At 41.7% G+C, this 22,755-nt stretch overlaps 1 protein-coding gene across 1 annotated transcript in view; it reads right to left on the reverse strand.

Annotated features, from left to right (window-relative positions):
• Positions 1–1,095: 1,095 nt before the first annotated feature.
• The window catches only part of PSMD12 (proteasome 26S subunit, non-ATPase 12), a 30,596-nt gene continuing 8,936 nt past the window's right edge, over positions 1,096–22,755 (reverse strand). The window contains exons 4-11 of the mRNA XM_053300513.1: positions 18,682–18,789; positions 13,492–13,596; positions 12,207–12,356; positions 11,969–12,103; positions 9,669–9,781; positions 8,748–8,922; positions 8,129–8,206; positions 1,096–2,849 (exon numbers count right to left, since the gene is read on the reverse strand). Of these exons, the coding sequence (XP_053156488.1) occupies positions 2,640–2,849; positions 8,129–8,206; positions 8,748–8,922; positions 9,669–9,781; positions 11,969–12,103; positions 12,207–12,356; positions 13,492–13,596; positions 18,682–18,789 (1,074 nt within the window). The 3' untranslated portion in view covers positions 1,096–2,639. The remainder of the gene's footprint in view (positions 2,850–8,128; positions 8,207–8,747; positions 8,923–9,668; positions 9,782–11,968; positions 12,104–12,206; positions 12,357–13,491; positions 13,597–18,681; positions 18,790–22,755) is intronic.

A 22,755-nucleotide genomic window follows, 5' to 3' on the forward strand; every position in this document is an offset into this window, starting at 1 on the left:
ATAATCTTGTGACATAAACTCACTGAAGTGCGTGACCATCACCCCCATATTTAAAAAAATAATATTCAACTCCACTTTATAAGGCAAGACACCATCTCTAAGCAAGATGAAGGTCAAACTAAACTTCAACATCTTCCAGATAATTGGTTTCCATTGAACTTAATAGAACTAGTTGCATTATGGAACAAAAATGTTCATAAATATGATACGGTGGAGGTGTCTAGAGTTGTCAGCTTTCCCCAAACCGTAAGGTATTACTTTGGAACAGGAAATGGCTGTGCTCCATTAAGGAATGAAGAATAATTAGCCTTTCCTACTGTGGGTACAAAGGACCCACAGTATCTAAGCATCTCTAGCACAAGTAAAGTTCTGCTCATGCAAAGGGCAGAACTATTTCCCCGTTTGCCGATCCTTCCTGCTGCAGGCCCCCCCATGCCGCAGGGCCCCTCCCAACCCTCAGATTTCCAGATGTTATAGGAGATGGTAGGAATAAAGGGGATATCAGTGAACCTTACCGCTCCACCTTATATGAGTGGAACTTCTTCCACTCACAATATGAACACTTAGGATGCAACTCAAGGATTCTGTGTTGATGTTGTCTTCAGCTACTCCATCTCTGGTGACCATTGCAGGTGCAGTCCCTACCAGTCATCAGGTAGTTAAAGGCAAATTTTAATAGTGACAGGAAATGTGGGGAGAACTGGCAACTTGATACGAATAATAAAGGACAGTTTAGTAATTAGGTTCAAGTAAGAAACAACTCTGCCAATAAGTGATACTGGTCGGAAGACTGAATAAGCAGTGCTACTGATTAACAAAGAAGGGGAAAGCAAGTTTGACAGTATTTAAGTGAGATGGTATCTCACATTGCTGTGAGATGTGAGGAACCAAGATTTAAAGACATTCTAGCAAACTCCATTTTGTATAATGGAATCATAATCTGTAGAATGTACACATTGTTTTTCAATTTCTGCACATGTGAGCGCACATACATGTGTATACTATGATTTAATTCATACTCAATCTGAATAGTTCCAAAAGTATGCCTAGAAGTGTGTCTTAAACCAAAAGTGGCAAGAAACACAACAAACACGCTTCCTTGCATCTATTTTATGCAAGATCTACAAGACAATATTCACAGAAATCATTAACCCTTTCACCCAATACATTTTATATATAAACACATCTCTAAAATGTTGACTCTCTTCTAGTCACAGGAAAAAAGTCTAGAACACATTTGAAAGCACCTGATATTAGTTCCACTCTAATGCTAAACAGGTCTGGCCAATAGTTAGCCAGGAGATCACCTGAGAGCCTCAGGTATGTGCTTTGAGCCCTTTTGAAGAAGGGTAGGATACAAATGTAACAAATAAAATCATCCTATAAAGGTTCCTATTTGCATTGGCAAGTCTTATAATGCATCCAGATCAAGTTTATCTTGACATGCAACTGACCTATTTACATTTTGCCATGGAAAATGGGGTGGCAACATAACAGCATAAGAGGACAGATATTTTCTGCTCTTAAGGGCCAAGATCCAAAAGGTTTGAGCATGCCCACTGTCACAGATGTTTTCTTCCTTGAACAGCAGATTCCATTCCCCCCATACCAATTGACAATCTGCTTTTAGCTCTCCTTTGCTATGTAGCTGCTGTTCAAGAAAAAGAAATCCAAAGCACCCTTGGGTAGGCAGGACTTAGCAGTGGCTCTTGGGACCCCTGCCAAAGTATCCAAGGCACTTAGAGATAAATGCTGATCTCTGGTTAGAAGCAGACTTGAGAATCTTCAAATGCAACTTGGAAACAATTTAAAACAATACGTTTTGCATCCAAACATGGCTCATCTACTTTAATTTCAAAAGTGACATCCTCTTAAGGAGTTAAACAGATTCCAGTTTATGGGATCATACCCTAGGGCTATATGGCCACTTACCAAATGGAGGGCTAGAATACCCGTTGGCTTATTTACATTCTACTTTCATTTAAAAGTATTTTAAAGAACCGAAACAGACTAGCTAGTCTCTTTAAGAATATAAGATGAACCATCTGTAATACTATAAAATGTTTGAAAAAGCTACTTGCACATTACTGTAGCTAAATACAAGTCAAATGAAAGGTAAGACATTTACTCGCAGCAGATAGAAAGATGAGCTACAACCAAATCCATGCTACATTTGTTAGATCACATTCTGTTTAAAACATACTAGAGCATGGAATAAAAATAATTCAGTTCTATGCTTGAAGTCTCTAGATGCATGATAAATTATCCTGTTACATTTGGTTATAAAAGAACAGAATATATTACAACATATACATCTGGAAGAATACTAAGATAACCCAGACAGACAAATCCAGAAGTATTTACTGGGCAAATGGGAACAAACTGTGATAAATCAAAGGCCATTTCTATTACACAGGTAATACAATTTTATTGTGTTTTTCCATCAATTGGAGCAAAAAAATTGTTATAAACCAAATGAATAATCAAAAGAACTTAATTGTCAACAATTCTTCAGGAGTGATTATGTTCTAAGTTTCATTTGGAAGGGAGAGATGAAAAACAAATATACAGTGGGATAAAGTCTCTTTCTAGGATCACTTTTCAATGCCTCCCTAAAGCATTAAGGCTACTGAGGCACATTACTGCAGGTTATGTATCATCTCCTCTTTGGCAATGAGATGTGTAGTTTTGTTAACTAGAGCCATCAGTGAATTGAGTTTGTGAGACCAGTCATTGAGCAAGTTATTTGGGTCCTTGGGTCTCTGGAAGTTGATAATTCCTGCAAGCCTATCTACTTTAGCATAGATGGTCTTATTCACCACTAAGTTGGACAAAAACTCCTCAGATTCCTGTAAAGCAAAGAAACACTAAATTAGGCAATTACACTGAAAGAGCATATGTCAAATTTCAGGACTTTGGATGAAATTTGTTGACTGACAATAATAGAGAGCGCTGATTTTTGAAAACTAAAAGAGCTTCCTAAAAATTAGTTTGGTTCCCTGAAATAAACAGGATTTAAGCAACATGATTCAGACACACTTCAGCTCTGTTAGTCTGTGTATCTAGCTGTTAGATAGTTCTTTTTCTTGTACTGTCTCTGGTACTGAAACACAGATGCTAAGAAACACTGTCAAGTGATATTGCATGTCACCGTCAAAACTTGCATGATGCAAGTCAAGCTTATATTTGAAGACCAGTTAATATCTTTCCAACACTTATGAGTTTAGAGCAGGCCTGCTCAATTTAGGCCCCCCAGCTGTTTTTGGACGACAACTCCCATAATCCCCAGCCACAGTAGCCCATAGCCAGGGATCATGGAACTGCAGAACATCTGCAGGAGGGCCAAAGTTGAGCAGCTGTGGTTCAGAGGATATGCAATTCTACAATTTCTTCAGTGACCACCGTGAAAGGAATAAATGTGCAAAGCAGGTAAAGAAACAGGCAAAGCAGAACATTATTAACTGCATATTTCTGGATGCCTCTGGAAACAGGGAAACAAGGGAAACTTGATAAAGGTACAAATGGACGAGGATTATACAATGTGCAAGCATGAAATGTGGAACATGTACAGGGAATTTTATTTATAAACTAGCTGATCCGGCGCAGAGCACCTGTGCCCATGGTTCCCCCACCCCCACCCCCGCCGCTTTTTTGCTTGCCACCCCCACCGTAGTCTTCCCAGCCGCCCCTCTTCTCCCCCTGCCCGCAGCCGCTGCATCCACCTGCCTGCCAGGCAACTTGCCATTCGCGGCTGCTCTGGCTGATCGGTCGACCACCATTCGTGGTGCCCCAGACGTCTGCTGGACCCATACGTGGGAGCTGCAGCCATTCCAGCCAGCCTCAGCTGCCTGCCTGCCTGCTATTCGCAGCCGCTCCAGCTGGCTGGCCGCCTGCCTGCCGGGGCCACTCGCCTGTCCACCAACCGCCCGTCTTCTCCTTGCTCCCCCCAGTGGACAGCCATTCATCGGGCCCCACTGCCCACCCCGGCAGTCCCCCATCACTATTTGGCAGCTCTCTCTCACGAGAGCTGCCACATATGGGATTAGTGACAGGTGCGCCAAAGAGAATTAAATATATAGAAGAAGATAGAAGACAGATAATGTACAGAACCTATCAAGTATAGAGTGTCTATTGCTCTTTCTTTCTACATCAATGGACCCAATAAGCTGAACACAAAGAACTCAAATTCAAGTTTATTTTAAGTTCAAATAACTCTTTAGTTGGTTACCTACAAAAGTCTAGGATGACAATATCTCTTCTAAAAACGGGCCTGGAAACATGAGCAGTGAAAGACTATCTTCCACCTGTATTTGGATGTTTAACCAGAGGCATTTTCTAACAACTAAAATGATTTTTTTGTTTCTCAGCTTTTTGGCCAAGATCAAGTGTGTGTGTTTACATTATTTTATTAAAGTAATTAAAACAAGGTTTTGGTTTTACTAGTTATTGAAATCCCACTGGCAAATGGGAGATACCAATTGCATGAGATGATTACTTAAAGCAGTCAAAATAGTTCATATTCTGGATAATATTTATTATTTTATTTCTTCAGTAATGGTCTTGGGAACATTTGTTGGTTGAGCTGGTTGTGGAGTTGGTGTTGGAGTCACCCAGGTTTTTGGTGTTGGGCATCTCCAATGTTCACTTCAGGCTGGCTTGTCTGTTGCAGCTCAGGAGTTCATAGTGGTCATGGCAACTATGGGCCTATTCCAATTGGTCATGGGGCCAACACACACTGATGGTAATTTGGTCTTTTGCTCAGATCAGGATGGTGTTCTGTGGGTGGAGACTCCAAGACTGTCTCCATTGTCTAGGATGGACCACCATCTGGTTAAGGTGTATCTCATTAGATACAAATTCTCTGATGAGAATTTGCTTGAGTGAGAACACATTCTAGAAGGGTTTGTAAGCAAGAAAATGTTGGACATTCAAGTATGTGAAGTATGAAAATTTTGGACATTGAAATGTCATTTCATCAAACTTCCATTTGAAAAATAGATATTTCAAAATGGAGGCCACCATTATGCATTCTACCATTCTCCACATCATGGACTCTATTATTTCTCCTATGTTATACAATTGTTTCTCCAATATCATTTCTCATGGTTTTTGTCTTGTTATAGATTGCATATATTTTCACAAATGACAAGGGAGAAGACTAGAGTGCAAGACCTAACTTGAATCCATAAGACAGCACAAAGCACATTTGAAGGCTTATTTTCTGTGGCAATACATGCAGTGAAGGAACGATTCTATTCTGCACATATTGCCTCCGCAAGTTTGTGTCCAGCTGAGTGGTTCAGAGTTGTGAGGGGATTGACTCAGGTTCCCTCCTCTCTGAACTTAAATCTGGATTTCTCATTCTCCCACTGTGATGCTTTAAACAACTTTTTTGTGGATGAAATATCTCGTATTCGAGCTGACTTGGACTCTACGGTTATGGCAGGGTAAACTGCAGAGGTTGTACAGTAATTCCTCTGGCTCAATTCAAATGGAACAGTTTCAGTTTGTGACTCCTGAGGATGTGGACAAGCTCCTTGGCAGTGTTCGGCCTACCACTTGTCTTTTGGACCCATGCCCAACAATCTGTCCTACAGCCCTCAATGATGGATAATTATAAGCCAGTCTCCAACCTCCCTTGGGTGGTCAAGGTAATTGAGAGAGTGGTGGCTGATCAAATCCAGGCAGTTTTTGGAAGATACTGATTATCTAGATCCATTTCAAACGGGATTGAGAGCAGGCTGTTTATTTGCTGTTTATCATATTTATATCCATGTAAACCACTTTGAAAACATTTTGTTGGAAAGCAATATATAAATACTAGCAATTTTCAGCCTGTTAGAATAACGGGCGCTAGTAGACCGCCCCCGCCCCCCCCCCCTTGGCCAAGTGTGGCCGCCAGCGGGCCCAGTCCTTCCCAGTCTGCGGCGTCCGCCGCCATCGGGGCCAGTTGCCCCGCCGCGGCCACCGCCACCTCTTGCTGAGGCTGTGGCTCCGCCGCTGCCTCGCCTGTAGTCCCGCGGCCACCGCCGCCGCCGGGGCCAGTCATCCCGCCGCCGCCACCTCACCCGCACTCTCGCCGCCGCCGCTGCTGCTATCGGGGCCAGTCGCCCTGCCGTAGCCACCACCACCTCTGGCCGAGGCCACGGCTCCGCCGCCGCCTCGCCCGCGCTCTCCTCCCGCCGGCGGCCACTTCTCTTCGGCCCGCCGCTTCTCCTCCTCCCGGCCCCAACATGGCTGCCCGTGTCTGGGCAGCTGTATCTTTCTCGGACGTTCTGGGCATGCGCGGAGCGCATGCCCAGAACGGCCAAGAAAGACACGGGCCGAAGAAAGACACGGGATCACGCTCAAGCTTATTATCATAGATTCGTCAAATGGGGTGGAGACAGCCTTGTTCAGTCTGATGGATGATCTCTACCAGGGAACGGACAGAGGGAGTGTGACTGTTGGTTCTTTTGGACCTTTCTGCGGCTTTTGATACTATTGACCATGGTATCCTTCTGGATCGTCTGGGAGATTTGGGAATAGGTGGCACTGCTTTTGCAGTGGTTCCATCCCTATCTCTCTAGTAGATTCCAGATGGTGTCGCTCAGAGATAGTTTCTCTCTGAAACGAAAGCTATTGTATGGTGACCCTCAGGGTTTCATTCTATCTCCCATGCTTTTTAACATCTACATGAAACTGCTAGGTGAGATCAGGAGATTTGAATCAGGGTGTTACTAAAATGCTGACATCACCCAAATCTATTTCTCCATGACGACATCATCATCATGAAATGGCACAACCCCTCTTAATATCTGCCTACATGCAGTAATAGACTGGATAAGGAATAATAAATTGAAGCTGAATCCAAGCACAGCTAAGGTACTCATGATAAGGAGTAATACTTCAAGGGATGATTGATAGATAGATAGATAGATAGATAGATAGATAGATAGATAGATAGATAGATAGATCTTCCTGTTCTGGATGGGGTTGCACTCCCACTAAAGGAACAGGTACATAGCTTGGGAATGCTTCTGAACCCAGGCCTCATTCTGGTTTCTCAGGTTGAGGCTATGGCCCAGAGCACTTTTTATCAACTTCGGTTGACACGTCAGCTGCGTTTGTTCCTTGAAGATAGTGATCTCAAAACTGTGGTGCACTCTCTGGTAACCTTTAGGCTTGACTACTGAAATGTGCTCTACATGGGGCTGCCTTTGTACGTCATTCGGAAACTTCAGTTGGTTCAAAATGCAGCGGCTAGATTGGTCTCCAGGGTTTCTCAGAGATACCATATTATGCCTGTTTTAAAGCAATTGCATTGGCTACCAACAGGTTTCCGGGTAAAATACAAAGTGCTGGTAATTACCTTTAAAACCCTAAATGGCTTTGGACCAGGTTAGCTAGGAGAACGCCTCCTTCTGCATGATCCCCACCACACACTGAAATCAAGAGAGGTCCATCTCCGTATGTTGTTGACTTGTCTGGCGGTGATTCAGGAGTGGGCCTTCTCTGTAGTTGCTCCTAAGCTATGGAATGCACTTCCTATAGACATTTGTAGTTTAACATCTTTGCCAGCCTTCAGAACGGCCCTTAAGACACATTTTTGCAGCCAGGCTTTTAGTAATCTATGAATGTTTTGATTTTTTAAATTGCTGTTTTTAACAGTTTGTTTTATTTTGTTTTTCTTGTGTTTATTTTTGTAAACTGCCTAGAGCAGGGCTGCTCAATTTCGGCCCTCCTGCAGATGTTGGCCTACAACTCCCATAATCCTTGGCTACTGGCCACTGTGGCTGGGGACTATGCGGGTTGTAGTCCAAACACAGCTGGGCGGGCAAAGTTGAGCAGGCCTGGCCTAGAGCCTTTGGAGTAAAACAAAATAAAACAAAACAAAACAAAACAAAAACATATTAGGAATAAATAAAAGTAATTTAAAACCCTTCTTTGAAACCACACTGTGCTTAGGCAAACACTTCTCAGCAAAACTTAGCCAGATTTATTGTGCCTATATGAAATTAAGGGCTCAATACACAGGGTGGTATGGCTATTGTAGGCTTTGTAACCAACTGATTCCAAAGCACTATTCTGACAGCCATTCTTCAACCATCTTGCACTTTTTCTCCCCCAAGCACTGAGAAACACTTACATCAACTGATAAATCCAGGAGTTGTGCCATCCTCTTCATGGTAATTCTGGTATAATATTTTGCCATTATTCTAATATTCTATAATAAAAAGAAGCAGAATAAAAGGTTATCAAAAAGTAAATGAAATGGTCTCCACAAGTACAAAATGAATGCTCTAACAAAACTCAATGGCATATATAATGATCTCAATGGTATATGTAATGCAAAGCCAAGCAACTATTTAGTTTGAGGATTTCAGTATATGTACAAAATAGTCTCACATTAAAAACATACAAACAGCTGACTGGAGAAGCCACTACACTAAATTACAGAAAACAATCCTGCCTGAATCCTCAGTGGTTTAAAGATTCCTAAAATGTTTCCGAGTATTTATATGGAAAGATGCAGGAAGGGCTACAGAAAATTAAAAAGGATCTTACACTTTGCAAAAATGTGTTAACTATTGCAGTTTGAGCAGAGGTGGTAAGATGTCATTTATCAAGAGATTATTCCCAAGAAACAGCTGCATTTGGCAACATAAAAGTTTTAGTGATCCTACTTATAAAGAGAGAATGAAAACTGCTACCAATAACATGCCTAATTGTGATTAACTAATGGCTAGAAAGCAGATTGTTCTTACGTGTTCCACAACTCTGTTTTTTAAATCTTTCCATCTTTTTTCACCTTCTTCTGTATAACCAAATACATCTGTTGCAGGACTTTCTAGAGATCCTTCTCTCAATTCTTTTCCGTATTCCTCAACCAGGGCAGTCCATCGCATCAATTCCATAGTGGTAAACAGTTTTAAAAGATCTCTGTTTAAACAAAGAACAAAACCTCTGTAAGTGGTTGATCAACAAAGTTATTTTCCTACACCATAAATGTTTAAATATTTGCCACTGAAAAATTTTGTATTAATGTATAGATACAGCAGTTTTTCTTTAAGATTAATTTTTTAGAAAAAGGCACAAGCACTAATTCAGAAACAGTGCTCAAAAGATGGCGTTAAGAGAGGGGCTGCCTCTTTTACATTTTATGATGGCCCCTTTAGCAACTTGTTTAAACAGCTACGGGGGTGGGGGGCATAATTGTTAAGATTAGGGCAAGAGTGAGGGCTTAATTATTTCATTCAGTCCCCACATTCCTCCTCCTCCATAATTTGTGTTCAAGGAAGGAATGACACAACCTCTTATCCACACATTCTCTACAGTATCTCTCTCATTTTGGGTATAAACCACGTGCTTATGCACAGTTGCCACTTGCATATGCAATGGTAATGTATAAACAGAAGCATTAGATATTTTCTAAATAATGATAAATCAACTCAATCTTCACTACATATCTTTAATTACCACAAAGAATGCAGCAAACATTCTGACCACCACATTAAATTCTACAGGGAATCGGCACCATTCAGACTAAATAAATCATAACCAAGGTCCACTAAAATTAATGGGACTTCTATCTAGCCATAACTAATGAATTTGGATGCTGCCCAGCATTTCCCAAACCATTCTAATGCAAATAAATACTATGTTTTTATACCAGAAATGCTACATACTTATACTTAGGGATGTCTTCTAGTTTTTTATCACTGCTTATTCTATGCACCAGATCAGACTGTTCATTGTCATAAGGTGATAGGATAACATAAAGAACTACACTTTTCAGTGCCTGTTTGAAAGAGAAAAAAAATGATATTGCAAAGAAGCAGCAGGATACACATGAATATAAAGTAAATAAATCTGCAATGTGTAACAGAAGGTTAAATATATTGGCTGACATTCTGGCAAGACAAACCTTATTAAATTAAATCAACTTTATCAACGAGTCACAAGAGCAGGGAACTGGAAGGAGTCTCCTGAACTATCGAGTCCAATCCTATGCCAGAAGCAGAATCCTACTCAAAGTGAGCCCTATTAAAGGACAAGGCAGCCTTTGCATAAGGACACCTTTGGTGGAAGTGACCTAAATGTCCTCCAGCTAATTCTTCTGCTTCAGGGACTGAATCCACCCACAGTACTCCAGCCTCACATGTAAAGGCCTATAGAGATCAGCATTCTCCCAACATCGCTCTGCAAGCTCTATCACTCTAACAGCTAGAGAATTTATTTTTCCTTAATCTCACAGCCTTTAACTATTTTACACACACACACACACACACACACACACACTCATATCATAAACCTAGAAAAGGATCTGATCACAGCTGTATTAAAGACAACCCTTCATGTAACTAAAAGCATACAATGTCCTCTTTTCTTCAGTAAAAGAAATCCAACTCCTCCAGTAATTCCCCACTTACCATTCTTCAGTCCAGGATTAGCGGGAGTATTTTCTATGTGCTCTTTGGATTATTTCAAATCTCTCCCATCTCCCTCTCTTCACTCACTCACAAACAGTGTAGCAACTAGAGCTAAACAATGTTCTCTAGCAAAGGCCAGATTAATTTTGAGTAGGAGAGAAGGACTCCTTGTACTTTCCTCATGATTGCTCCATTAATGCAACTCATGCTTAGTGTTCTTGGCAATGCCATTACATATCTAACTCCCATTCAACTTGTAATCAACACTGTCCTTTACCTCTCAACAACTTACAATACATTCATCTCCCAAATGGTACACATGCCTTTGGCTGTTAATATCAGAAAACAGGACTTATTTATGCAATCCTTTCCAATTTGAAGAGTGCAATTCTTTTAAAGCAACGTACTTTGTATTCTCCAAAAAGTAAAAAATGAATACGTTAAAGTGCAAAAAACTTTGAACAGAACACAACAAGCAAAGTCTAAAGTGTTTGGGACTCCTCTTTAGTTTATTAAAAAGATGGCCAAGTGTCTATAAAATTATATATGGTGTGGGGGAAAAGGATAAAAGATCTTCATCTCTTTCTTCCAATACCTTAGAACCCAAAGTCATACACTGAAGATGATTGGCAGGATTCAAAACAGATAAGGGAGAGTATTTCTTCACACAACACACAAATTAGTCTATAGAATTTGCCGCCACAGGCTGCAATGACAGAGCTAACTCAGATAGCTCTACTTCACAGAGGCAAGGTCTATCACTGGCCATCTGCTATGATGGTTATCTGGATCCCCCGTGTTCAGAGACACCATGTATCCAATACCAGTTTGGGGGGTGGGTGTGCAATAGCCGAAGAGAGCGACTGCCTTTATGCTCTGCTTGAGGGTTCCCCAGAGGCATTGGGATGGTCACTGTGGGAAACAAAAAGCTTGATGGATCTTTAGTCTGAGCCAGCAGCTTAAGTATAACCCTAACAAGAAAAAAAAAATCCAGCTGATGATCATTTCCTGACACAGGTGTAAATCAAGGGTTAAGACACAAGTAGACTAGAAAGAGTTCATGCCTCCTAGCACCTTTCCACATCTTGCATGTCTGAAAGTCAGATCCAGTTCACATACTCACTGGGCCAACACCACAACCTGCATGGAATATGACATGAATAGTCCATGCATGGATCCACAGGTGATCTGAATGATTCTACTGCCTAATTACATTAATCAGGCCATCACATGTATAGGCCTACGCACAGTGTACCCACATCACAAGTTATGTGCATGGTGGGGGCTAGGCTACTGGTGTGGTCCCCCACCATTTGAATTGTGCCAGCTTGCAAAATGTGTGAATACAAGGTTTTAAGGCATGTTCCATGTAGTCAGAATAAAACCTACTGCATTGGTAGAACCAACTACAACTTATTCACCAAAACAGAATATGAACCAAGTATTTTACTGAAATCTCGATTAGAGTGGAGAAGCAACAGCATTTGACTACAAAAAATACCTTTAATGGATTACAGGATAGTACATTTACTATTCCACTCTCATTTTGTTTTTACCTGTTGCCACTTTTCACCTTCAGCCTGGATGCAAGGAGTATCATAAATAGCTCTGTAGTGCTTACAGATAGAGAGGTAGGAACCCTCATGTTGATCCAGTTGAATCATTAAGTTGTAGTATTTCAATTTTGATTTCTGAAACATCGGACAATGGCATGTTAATGAAGGCACACTGAACTTCCGAGTTATACTTCTCAATATTACTGAAAATGCATAAACTATCTACCACCAGACTTACTTCTGTGTTTTCTTCCTGAAAAAACTTGGTGTTAATTTTTTTGCTAATAATTTGGGTTCGAATATAATCCTTTACAGCCAGACAAAGCCTCATTTGTTCCAAGATAAACTCCACACGCTCCTTCTTTTCCATTGATCCATACGTTTCCACCTACAATTCCAAATATAGTCAATATATTACAGGTGCAAACTTATAAATTTACAACTGTATCACAAGTCTAATGCTTAAAGTGTACTAAAAGTCAATTTGAGTGTACTAAAAGTCAATTTGAATCCAAAGGAACCCTAGTGCAAGCAGAAGTCACTTCCACTCATGCAGAAGGGGACCCATGATTTCCACCCACTTTCCCTTCACTGCCACATCCCATGCTGTTTCTGAGGGTCTCCTGATGCTGGGGATTGTTTTGTGGGGGAGGGATGCAGAGGACAGAAAAGCCTGTTCTGTGTTAAGAGTGCTATTCATGGTTAGCAGGATCCAAGCCATGAAGATCTTCCACATTATCTGAGTTAACATACCCTGTGCAACTCAGAGAAGTATCATTGATTCTAGTTCTTGCTAGAACTCAGTTTAGGACATCTGCTCAGAAAACACTTTTCCAGTTAGAAGGTGCCAATGAGAAGAACTCAGAGAAGTATCATTGATTCTAGTTCTTGCTAGAACTCAGTTTAGGACATCTGCTCAGAAAACACTTTTCCAGTTAGAAGGTGCCAATGAGAAGAACAACACTAGGAAGCTGACAATCTGCAGTGCCAGCAGCTAAGCTTTGCAACAATTCTGGGAGAAGTGATGTAGTATACTGTATATATATATAGCATATTTAAATACATTACCGCAAAAGGTATGTGAACTATTAAAATTATTTCCGAAAGCTGCTGGTTTGTATAAATTTATCTTTTTAACTATTGTGCAAAATGGTAATTTACTCCCTATTCTCTGGACTGCAGTCCCTTGAGCACCACCTGATCCCTCAACCATTTGTGAGGGTTAGGGAGCCCTCAGAAATGGCACAGGATGTAGCAGGGGAGGCTGCAGGAAGGATCACAGGAAGCCAGGCGAGGGTTAAGACAAGTGGAACTCTGCTGGGTCTCAGGGGATTTCACCCTGTACAAGCGGTTGTTTTGAAGACTCAAGGGCAAGAAGAAAGGGGAAAGTATCCTTTCATCCAAGTTCATTCTGTGCATGCAAGTTTGGAAAAAACCCAACAACATTGTATCTTTTAAAAAAGGTTCAAGAGACAGTATTTAGAAAACAGACCGTTCCAGGTTAAGCACTCCCACTCCATTACCTGAAGTTCTTGCAGAATTGAGGCAGCTTCTTTTACCTCACCATTCTGCTCTTTTATTGTTGCAAGAGTCTTTGTCAGTCTAGCCCTCTCAATTTCAACATAGATCTAAAAGCAAAACAGAAGATTTTATATAAAATGTTTGCTCACAAGTATTCCATATGTTCTATAATAATAGGATATACATAATCCTTTCCTGTATGGAGACACCTCTTACATGTGGAAAAATCCTCAAGCATAAGAGAGCCCTGGTTCCCACCCACCGCTAGGGATGTGCACGGAACTGCGGTTGGGCGGTTCGGAAGCGGTGGGGGGGTGGCTCTTTAAGGATGGGGAGGGTGTACTTACCCCTCCTGCTGTTTTCCCCCCGCCAGTGTAATTTTTTGGTAAAAACCTGCACGGGTGGGGGGGGGGCCGCGGCGGCAGCATCCCTCCCTGCCGCCCCGTTGCCCTCCTCAGTCGGAAGTACCAGGCACATGTGTACACCCATCTGACACGCACACTCGCCCAGTACTTCTGGCCAAGGAGGGCAATGGGGCAGCAGGGAGCGATGCTGCCGCCCCGAAAGTTTTTACAAAAAAATTACACCGGCGGGGGGGGGGGGTGGCAAGAGGGATAAGTGCACCCTCCCCTTGCCCTTAAAGCACCACCCCCGGGGCCTTTGAACTGGCCCCAGGGTTCAAACCTGTAAAAGGGCCTCCGAACAGGTTTGTGCACATCCCTACCTGCCCCCACGCCCTGTGCAGGTACAGCAAAATGACATGCTGTTTGTTTATATTGTACATCCTGAACTGCTGTGCCAAAACCCACTTGGACTTTATTTTCTTGTGTTATGTGTTCCTTTTCTATGATGACCTTTGGTTTCAGAAAACATACTAACTGAATGAATTGGATATAGTTGGCAGCTCTTAATGTATCTATTACTTTGCTTGATCTTGAACAAAACACTAAGTTTCTTTTCTGCACATGGTACTAAAAGTTTTTTAGAAAAATCTGAAAAGATTCAGATAGTTTTAAAACTATGCTAGAGAAATGAACAGCATTTGCGAAATGAACGGATGCCTGTAAATAGCATACTAACAGAGCCATATTTAAACTGGAGTCTTTCAAGCTCAAAGTATCTCACCAGTTCTTCACAAAGACAACTTTCTATTTCAGATTTAGTCACTGGCAGATAAGTCTCACAAAAGACCAATTATTTGATGTCTAGAATGGGCTTGTGCAGATTGCTTACTTAGAATTGTGTCCCCTGCTAAATGAACAAAGAGGCACCTTTTAAAAGTAGTGATAGTGTTCTGTTTATTAGGGGGAGAACAACTGGCCCTGCCCAAGCACAGCACCCCTCCAGTGGCTGTTGCTGGTGGCCGTCTTATGTTTCTTTGTAGACTGTTAGCCCTTTGGGGACAGGGAGCCATCTTATATTTTATTATTGTTTTCTCTGTGTAAACTGCTTTGGGAACTTTTGTTGAAAAGCAGAATATAAATATTCGTTATTTGTTCTTATTGAAAGATACTAGCCTGGGAAAGCAACTACAATCACTCATTTTCTAATACAATTAATCTTAGACTACTCTAATGCCCTCTATGAAAGAATGCCTTTGAAACATGTTCAGAAATGTTTATTAGTTTATAAAAATGTTGATTGTTTACATGACTACCCTCTGGAGTTGGTCATACACAGAATATAACCTGATATTGTTTCATCTGCATTAGTTACCATTCATTTCCAAGTCCGATTTGAAGTGTTGGTCTTGACCTTTAAATCACTACATGGTCTAAAACCAGGGTATTTTACAGCTCCTCCCACATGTACCTATGCCATCACTTATTTTGCTCTGTATTTCTCTGCTGTTTGAGTTATAGTGGGTAGTTACATAAAATATTACTTTTTTGGTCACAACTAGGTTGTGCAACACTCTCCCATAGGAGGTCTAATGGGCTCCTAAAAGCCCATTAGGTGGGTAGTGAGTACAAGCTATAATGTAGGATTGCTGAAATGATTTTATAGTTTCTCTTTCTTAGCAGAGCTACCTATTTGCTTCGATTATTTTTGGAGGTTTTAAAATTGTTTTTATGGTTATTGTTAGGTGCCTTGGGTGTCTTTCACTCAGGCATGGGAAAAGATTTTAATAAGAAACTCTTAGACTCACTTTCATCCTTCTAAAAATATACAGGGAAGCAATCAGAAAATGGTAAGAGCTATATATCTTTATCATGTGTGGATAGTCAGATGCATCTGAAAGCTGACTATTTGTGTATCAGGACAATACATACCTAGCTGCTGCTTTACATACATTTACAGATCACAAATAGGAATGTTAACGACCAAAAAAAACCCAAAACTGACAGGCAAGCCTTAGATGTATGGTAACCTGGTTCAGATTTCAGATCTAAACCAGGTGGTCAGATCTAAACTGTGGTTAGCTGGTCATGCACAAGCCTGACTTTCTCGCAGGTCTGCATGCCCCCCCTTCCTGCAGCAGAAAGGGAGACTGAACGCCTTGCTTTCACTTTGGAACCATTCCATCCAAACTTGGGAGACTGTGGCTGGTTAAAACAAAGCAGTATCAAATTGTGGCTTAAACTGCAGTTCCCCTGAGCTCAAACATTATGATGCACTGTGGTTAGTCCAAAAGTAAAGGCAGGAAGTGTCATTCTCCTTCTCTAATGCATGAAGGAGAAAAGAGTATGAGCCCAAAAGGAGAGCAGGCCTCTTCGTGATCATTTAAACCAAGGCAGCAAAACCTTGGCCCTCCAGCTGATGCTGGACTACAACTCCCAATAATCAGGGGTGATGGGGGTTGTAGTCAAACATCTGCAGGTAACCTTTTAAAAAAAGTGTATCCCATCTGTTGCAAGGCATCCCAGAGGGAGAGAGAGAGGATGATAGAAAGATGAGAGAACACAAGTTTAAATGTTACAGTTGTAAGACAGGCTACTCCAGTCACTACTAGCTTACGTCCAAACTAAGATACTCATAAGTAGGAAAGGAAAGGTTGTGCCATCGAGTCAGTGTCGACTCCTGGCAGCCATAGAGCACTGTGGTTGTCTTTGGTAGAATACAGGAGGGCTTTACCATTGCCTCCTCCCACGAAGTATGAGATGATGCTTTTCAGCACCTTCCTATATCGCTGCTGCCCAATATAGGAGTTCCCCTATATTCTGGAAAACACACCAGTGGGGATTCAAACCAACAGTCTCCTGCTCTCTAGGTTACTTCCCTGCTGCGCCATTAGGTGGCTCATAAGTACACCTACTGAAATAAAAGTTTTGAAGCTGCTCCCACCATTTGAGGTAAACATGTCTCTAATGACTGCTTATAAGTTGTGCAGCTGCAGCATGGGGAAGCAGGAAAACTAAGAGTATCCCTAGAGGTGCTAGTAACCCCTGTTAGGAACTCCTGGTTCAGACAATCTTCTGGACCAGGCTATGCATTTGCTCAGGTTTAGCCCTCAGATATATTGCTAGTCAAACAATGAGCATCTTTTAGGTACTGCTCTATTTTTGACAAGCATTTTGATAGTCTAAGGACCATTTCTCCACTTTTCTTTCTTGACTTGCCCCTAGAATAAAGGACAAGAATGAATGCAACCAGGCAGTCTGTGCAGTCCATCTGAGAGTTACACTTGAGAAAATGCAAACTAAAATCTGATTTTTAAAATTTAAATTGGACTTTTAAACCACTCATAAGGTATCATGAATATCAATCATCACTTCTCATATTCTATGAACATGAACAGCAGAATATGGGGATGAGAGATAACAGACCAGATCAATCCTATTCTGCAGGTTGTGTACATGCAGCACAGACAGACAGACAGACATGTGCACCACCTTGCACCCCTCTCTCTAAAGGCGCACGGACAAAGTAGGTCAGTGAATGAGGAGTCACATATACCGCGAGTTGAGTATATGTGAGACAGATAGAAACTGAGAAGAGAAAGAGAGATAGGAGGAGAGAGGGGAAGAATAGAGAGAGCACACATGAGCAGAGAAGAGAGAGAGGCAGAGGAGAGAGAGTTTCCCCCACCAAGTTTCTCCATCCCACCCCACGTGTGCGCCTAGGCAGCAACGTTTCTCACCATGTGCTGTTCCTTCGCTTACTTTCCTCCTGCGGCCACTGTTTCTTTCCTCTCTACCCCACACCCTGGAGAGTGTTTCCTCCTTCCTCTCTCATCTCTTTCTCTCCTCCTCACCATGTGTGGAGGCAGCAACAACGTTCCTTCCTGCTTGCTGTTCCTTTCCTTCTTCATGCTACAGATGTTTTTCTCCTCCCCACCCCACACTCTGGAGAGTGTTTTCTCCTTTCCCCTCCCCCTAGGCAATGAATTTCTTCCCGCCAATGAGGCACTGAGTTACACCCACCCCAGTACCGAGAAGCAGAGAAGCGCAGAGAAGCAGAGGCGAGTGAGAAGACGAAAGAGTCCACCCTGCACTGAGTTCCTCCAGTATTTTCAACCATTTTAAAGTGAATGACTACAACCTTTCCGGTCAACAGTTCTCCTAACCCCCTCAATCCCATTCATTTCTATTGCACCCCAACCGTGATTTTGCCAAATGCAAGGTTTTGCCAGTATGTAACCTTTGCAATTGGCAAGGGATGACTGTAAATGCAAGCAATAGGCATGGGGAATGGAAAGTGAAACCAAAAGTGAACAGAGCATATTCATGAAGTCCTGAGGAAACCTTTCCCAAGTTTATCCTCCATTATAGAAGGAAAATACCTATCATGGCAGCAGGCCATAAGAGACACCCTTTTAATGAAGTTCTGTACCTGTGAGTAAAACAGGAATGTGTGTAAAATGCAAACAACGTAACAAAGAAATGCAAGGCCTGGTTGCCAGAATGAGACAGCATTATGAGACGTGTATACCTATTATAGTGTGTACCTTTCTTCTAAAAAGGAAATCTACATCTCTCCCTGAATATGTATTAAGGTTATATTAGACAACAAGAATCTACTTTTACTAGAAAATGATCAATAGAATTTTCCCAACAAATGATTTAAATAATTGAGCCCTTCTGTGAAGTGATTTAAATCAAATCAACCCTTACCAGGATTATACAGGAGCATCTCTTTGTCTTTATCTTACTACAAATTATGTGAACAAATCAGTGACTGAGACCAGAGCTGCTGTCTTGAGGTAAAGAATATAAAAGCTCATAGTTCTTAAACAGGAAAAATTATCTTACCTTTCCTTCTGTAACCATACGCAGTGTGTCAATTAATCGCAATTTGATTGGTAGATCTGTGATCTCTTCAACGTAAGTGCAGCACTGCTGGACCATTTTAGCAACTGCCTAATATGAATAATGAGAAAAATTGTAGTGCATAAATGACATTCCTGATTATCGGACCTTTCTACAATCTCAAAACAACAAGCACATAATTTCTGTGAACAAATAAAATGTCAAAGATGATTTGAAACAAAAGGACTGTCACCACAAAATATTATTTACTTTTTTCATATACAAACTACACAAAGCAACTCAATCTCAGCCATATCCAGCTTCATGAGATATTTCCCCCCATTTTCCTCAGTTCAGCAGCTTTGTTTAGAATGGAAATTGTTCTGGCAAAACAAAAAAAATATGCAAAAGGTCAGAACTTGGCAAAGTTTGCTACAGGACCACCATCAGAAAAATTTGTTTATTTCTCAGATAAGAAAATGATCTATTGTGATGATTTGCAGTGTTTCGTAGTTAAATTTATTTATTGTGCTGTTAGGGTCTTTTGGAATTTATGTTTGTAGCAATGTGTAAGTTTGTGCTGGAGGTTGTGTTTTACCGTAGTAGTTGCAGTAGTGAGACCCCTGCAGGATGAACAAGGAAACCTAGCTTGGAATGCAGGAGGGTGCAGGCAATTAGGGAGAGAAGTGACAGAAATCAGTTGGTTAGCTGGAGGACAGTTGGTCAGATGGTGTAGACAGAAGGTGAGCCAGAAGCCGGGTGAGAGAAGCATTCTAAACAGGGGAAATTTATCTGGAGAAAAGAGAAGAGGGTCTTAGGCAGAGGCAAGGATGAATCTGTTCTCCACTGGAAAGCAAGGCCTGTTCAGGGATACACCCAACAGTCCTCAGGAGGAAGGCTGAGCAAAAACTCTCACCAAGCAAGACACCTAAACCCCCAGAGTGGAAAAAGACTGTTATAACAGAACTTGGGTTAGGGCAGTATAAAAATGCACTAAATAAATAAATAAAATCTCTGTAAGCTATGACATCACTTTGAAACCACCATGCTTATGAACCTCTAGAACTTGTAACCACGACACTTGAAGAACTTTTGCAAAACAATAAAATCCAGTTATTTAGTATTAACAAGTATGTTTTATTTCCTCTCCCACATCACCTGAAGAAAGATCCACCATGCTACTAAACCAAAAAGAGGAGGGAGAAGTGAGTGCCGATTTCAGATCCTGCCTAATCAGTTTTGAGTGATACCCTGAGGTAGAGTGGCCCCTCACACCTATCCAGAGCAATCATAACAGAAATCATAAAACATTTAAAATTTATTTTTGAGTAACATACTAGAATGGCATGCAGCATTGCTAAAAAAAAAAAACCACCATGAGCTTCCAGTACACCTGCCACTACAAGAGCCTTCCTATAAACTACTTTTGTGGCACCTTATAAGCACAGCCATAAGGCTTTTGTTACAGGAGATGAATTTTACAGGAGATACCATATATGCTAACTACTTAATAAAATCAATAATGTTTGAAGTTGAAATCCTACAAATTTCAAACTGTTGTTTTACTTCCCTTTTCCAAGCATATCAATCAAGCATATCAATCAAAGCATATCATATCACTGAGTTTTACTCAAAACCACAATACTAGAAGCCCAGTTAGATTGTATACCCAAAAGGAGGAAAGGTACCACTAAGTCCAGGAGGATGCCAGCATGGCTAACGGGTACCGTCAAGGAAGCCATAAAAGGGAAGAAGACTTCCTTGCGAAATTGGAAGGCATGTCCAAACGAAAAGAACAGAAAGGAACACAAACTCTGGCAAAAGAAATGCAAGGTGACAATAAGGGAGGCAGAAAGAGAGTTTGAGGAACATTTAGCCAAATGTATCAAGGGGAATAACAAAAACTTCTTTAAGTACATCAGAAGCAAGAAACCTGACAGGGAGGCAGTTGGACCATTAGACAATGAGGGAGTGAAAGGGATTATTAAGGAGGATATGAAGGTTGCAGAGAAGCTGAATGAGTTCTTTGCATCTGTCTTCACGGCAGAGGATACTGAGCATACAGTATACCTGTTCCTGAACGAGGCTTTTTAGGGATGGAGGCTAGAGAGCTGATTCAGATAGAAGTGACAAGGATGATGTTCTAAACTGTCTGGAAAAACTGAAAGCTAACAAATCACCAGGGCTGGATGGCATCCATCCAAGAGTCCTCAAAGAACTCAAATGTGAAATTGCCAACCTCCTTGATAAAATATTTAACTTATCCCTGAAATCAGGCTCTGTACCAGAGGACTGGAGTAGCAAATGTAACACCAATTTTCAAAAAGGGATCCAGGGGTGATCCGGGAAATTACAGACTGGTTAGCCTAACGTCCATTCCAGGCATATTGATGGAAAGCATCCTCAAGGATAAAATTGTAAAGCACCTAGAAGAACAGGCCCTGCTGGGAGTGAGCCAGCATGGCTTCTGCAAAGGTAAATCTTGCCTCACCAACCTTTTGGACTTCTTTGAGAGTGTCAACGAGTGTGTGGATCAAGGTGATCCAGTTGACATAGTATATCTGGACTTCCAAAAAGCTTTTGACAAAGTTCCTCATCAAAGACTCCTGAGGAAACTTAGTGGTCATGGGATAAGGGGACAAGTACATGTGTGGATTGCTAACTGGTTGAAAGACAGGAAACAGAGGGTAGGTATCAATGGAGTTTTCACAATGGAGGGAAGTAAGAAGTGGGGTCCCCCAGGGATCTGTACTGGGACCAGTGCTTTTTAATTTATTCATAAATTATCTAGAAGCAGTGGTAAGCAGCGATATGGCCAAATTTGCAGATGATACCAAACTCTTCCAGGTAGTGAAATCCAGAACGGATTGTGAGCAGCTCCAAAAGGATTTCTCCAAACTGGGGGAGTGGGCGACAAAATGGCAAATGCGGTTCAATGTTAGCAAGTGTAAAGTGATGCACATTGGGATGAAAAACCCCAACTTCAAGTATATGCTGATGGGATCCGAGCTGTCGGTGACGGACCAGGAGAGGGATCTTGGGGTTGTGGTTGACAGCTCGTTGAAAGTGTCAACTCAATGTGCGGCAGCTGTGAAGAAGGCCAATTCCCTGCTAGGGATCATTAGAAAGGGGATTGAGAATAAAACGGCTAACATTATAATGCCCTTATACAAAACTATGGTGCGACCACACTTGGAGTACTGCGTACAATTCTGGTCACCACATCTTAAAAAGGACACTGTTGAACTGGAGAAGGTACAGAAGAGGGCAACCAAGATGATCAGGGGCCTAGAGCACCTTTCTTATGAGGCAAGACTACAACACCTGGGAATTTTTAGTTTAGAAAAAAGACGACTGTGGGGATACATGACAGAGGTCTATAAAATCATGCATGGTGTAGAGAAAGTGGAGAGAGAGAAATTCTTTCCCTCTCACACAACACTAGAACCAGTGGTCATCCCATGAAATTGATTGCCTAGGTCTAGGACCAACAAATGGAGGTACTTTTTAACACAACGCGTGATCTACTTGTGGAACTCTCTGCCACAAGATGTGGTGACAACCAACAACCTGGATGGCTTTAAGAGGGGTTTGGATGACTTCATGGAGGAGAGATCTATCAATGGCTACTAGTTGGAGGGCTGTGGGCCACCTCCAGCCTCAGAGGCAGGATGCCTCTGAGTACCAGTTGCAGGGGAGTAATGGCAGGAGAGAGGGCACGCCCTCAACTCGTCTGTGGCTTCCAGCGGCATCTGGTGGGCCGCTGTGCGAATCAGGATGCTGGACTAGATGGGCCTTGGGCCTGATCCAGCAGGTCTGTTCTTATGTTCTTAAACACGACCTGCGGACAGCAATTTTGCCCATTCCCAGGCCACCTTCCTGTATACGAATCCATGTTCCCTTTAACAGGGATTCCCAGATGTTTTTGACAACAACTCCCAGCATCCCCAGCTGCAATATTTATTTATTTTATTCAATTTCTATACTGCCCTTCCAAAAATGGCTCAGGGCAGTTTACACAGAGAAATAATAAATAAATAGCAATAGCTTTTGCTTGGGGATAATGGAAGTTGTAGT

Source organism: Hemicordylus capensis, chromosome 2 (assembly GCF_027244095.1).
Source record: "Hemicordylus capensis ecotype Gifberg chromosome 2, rHemCap1.1.pri, whole genome shotgun sequence".
Taxonomy (NCBI): Eukaryota; Metazoa; Chordata; class Lepidosauria; order Squamata; family Cordylidae; genus Hemicordylus; species Hemicordylus capensis.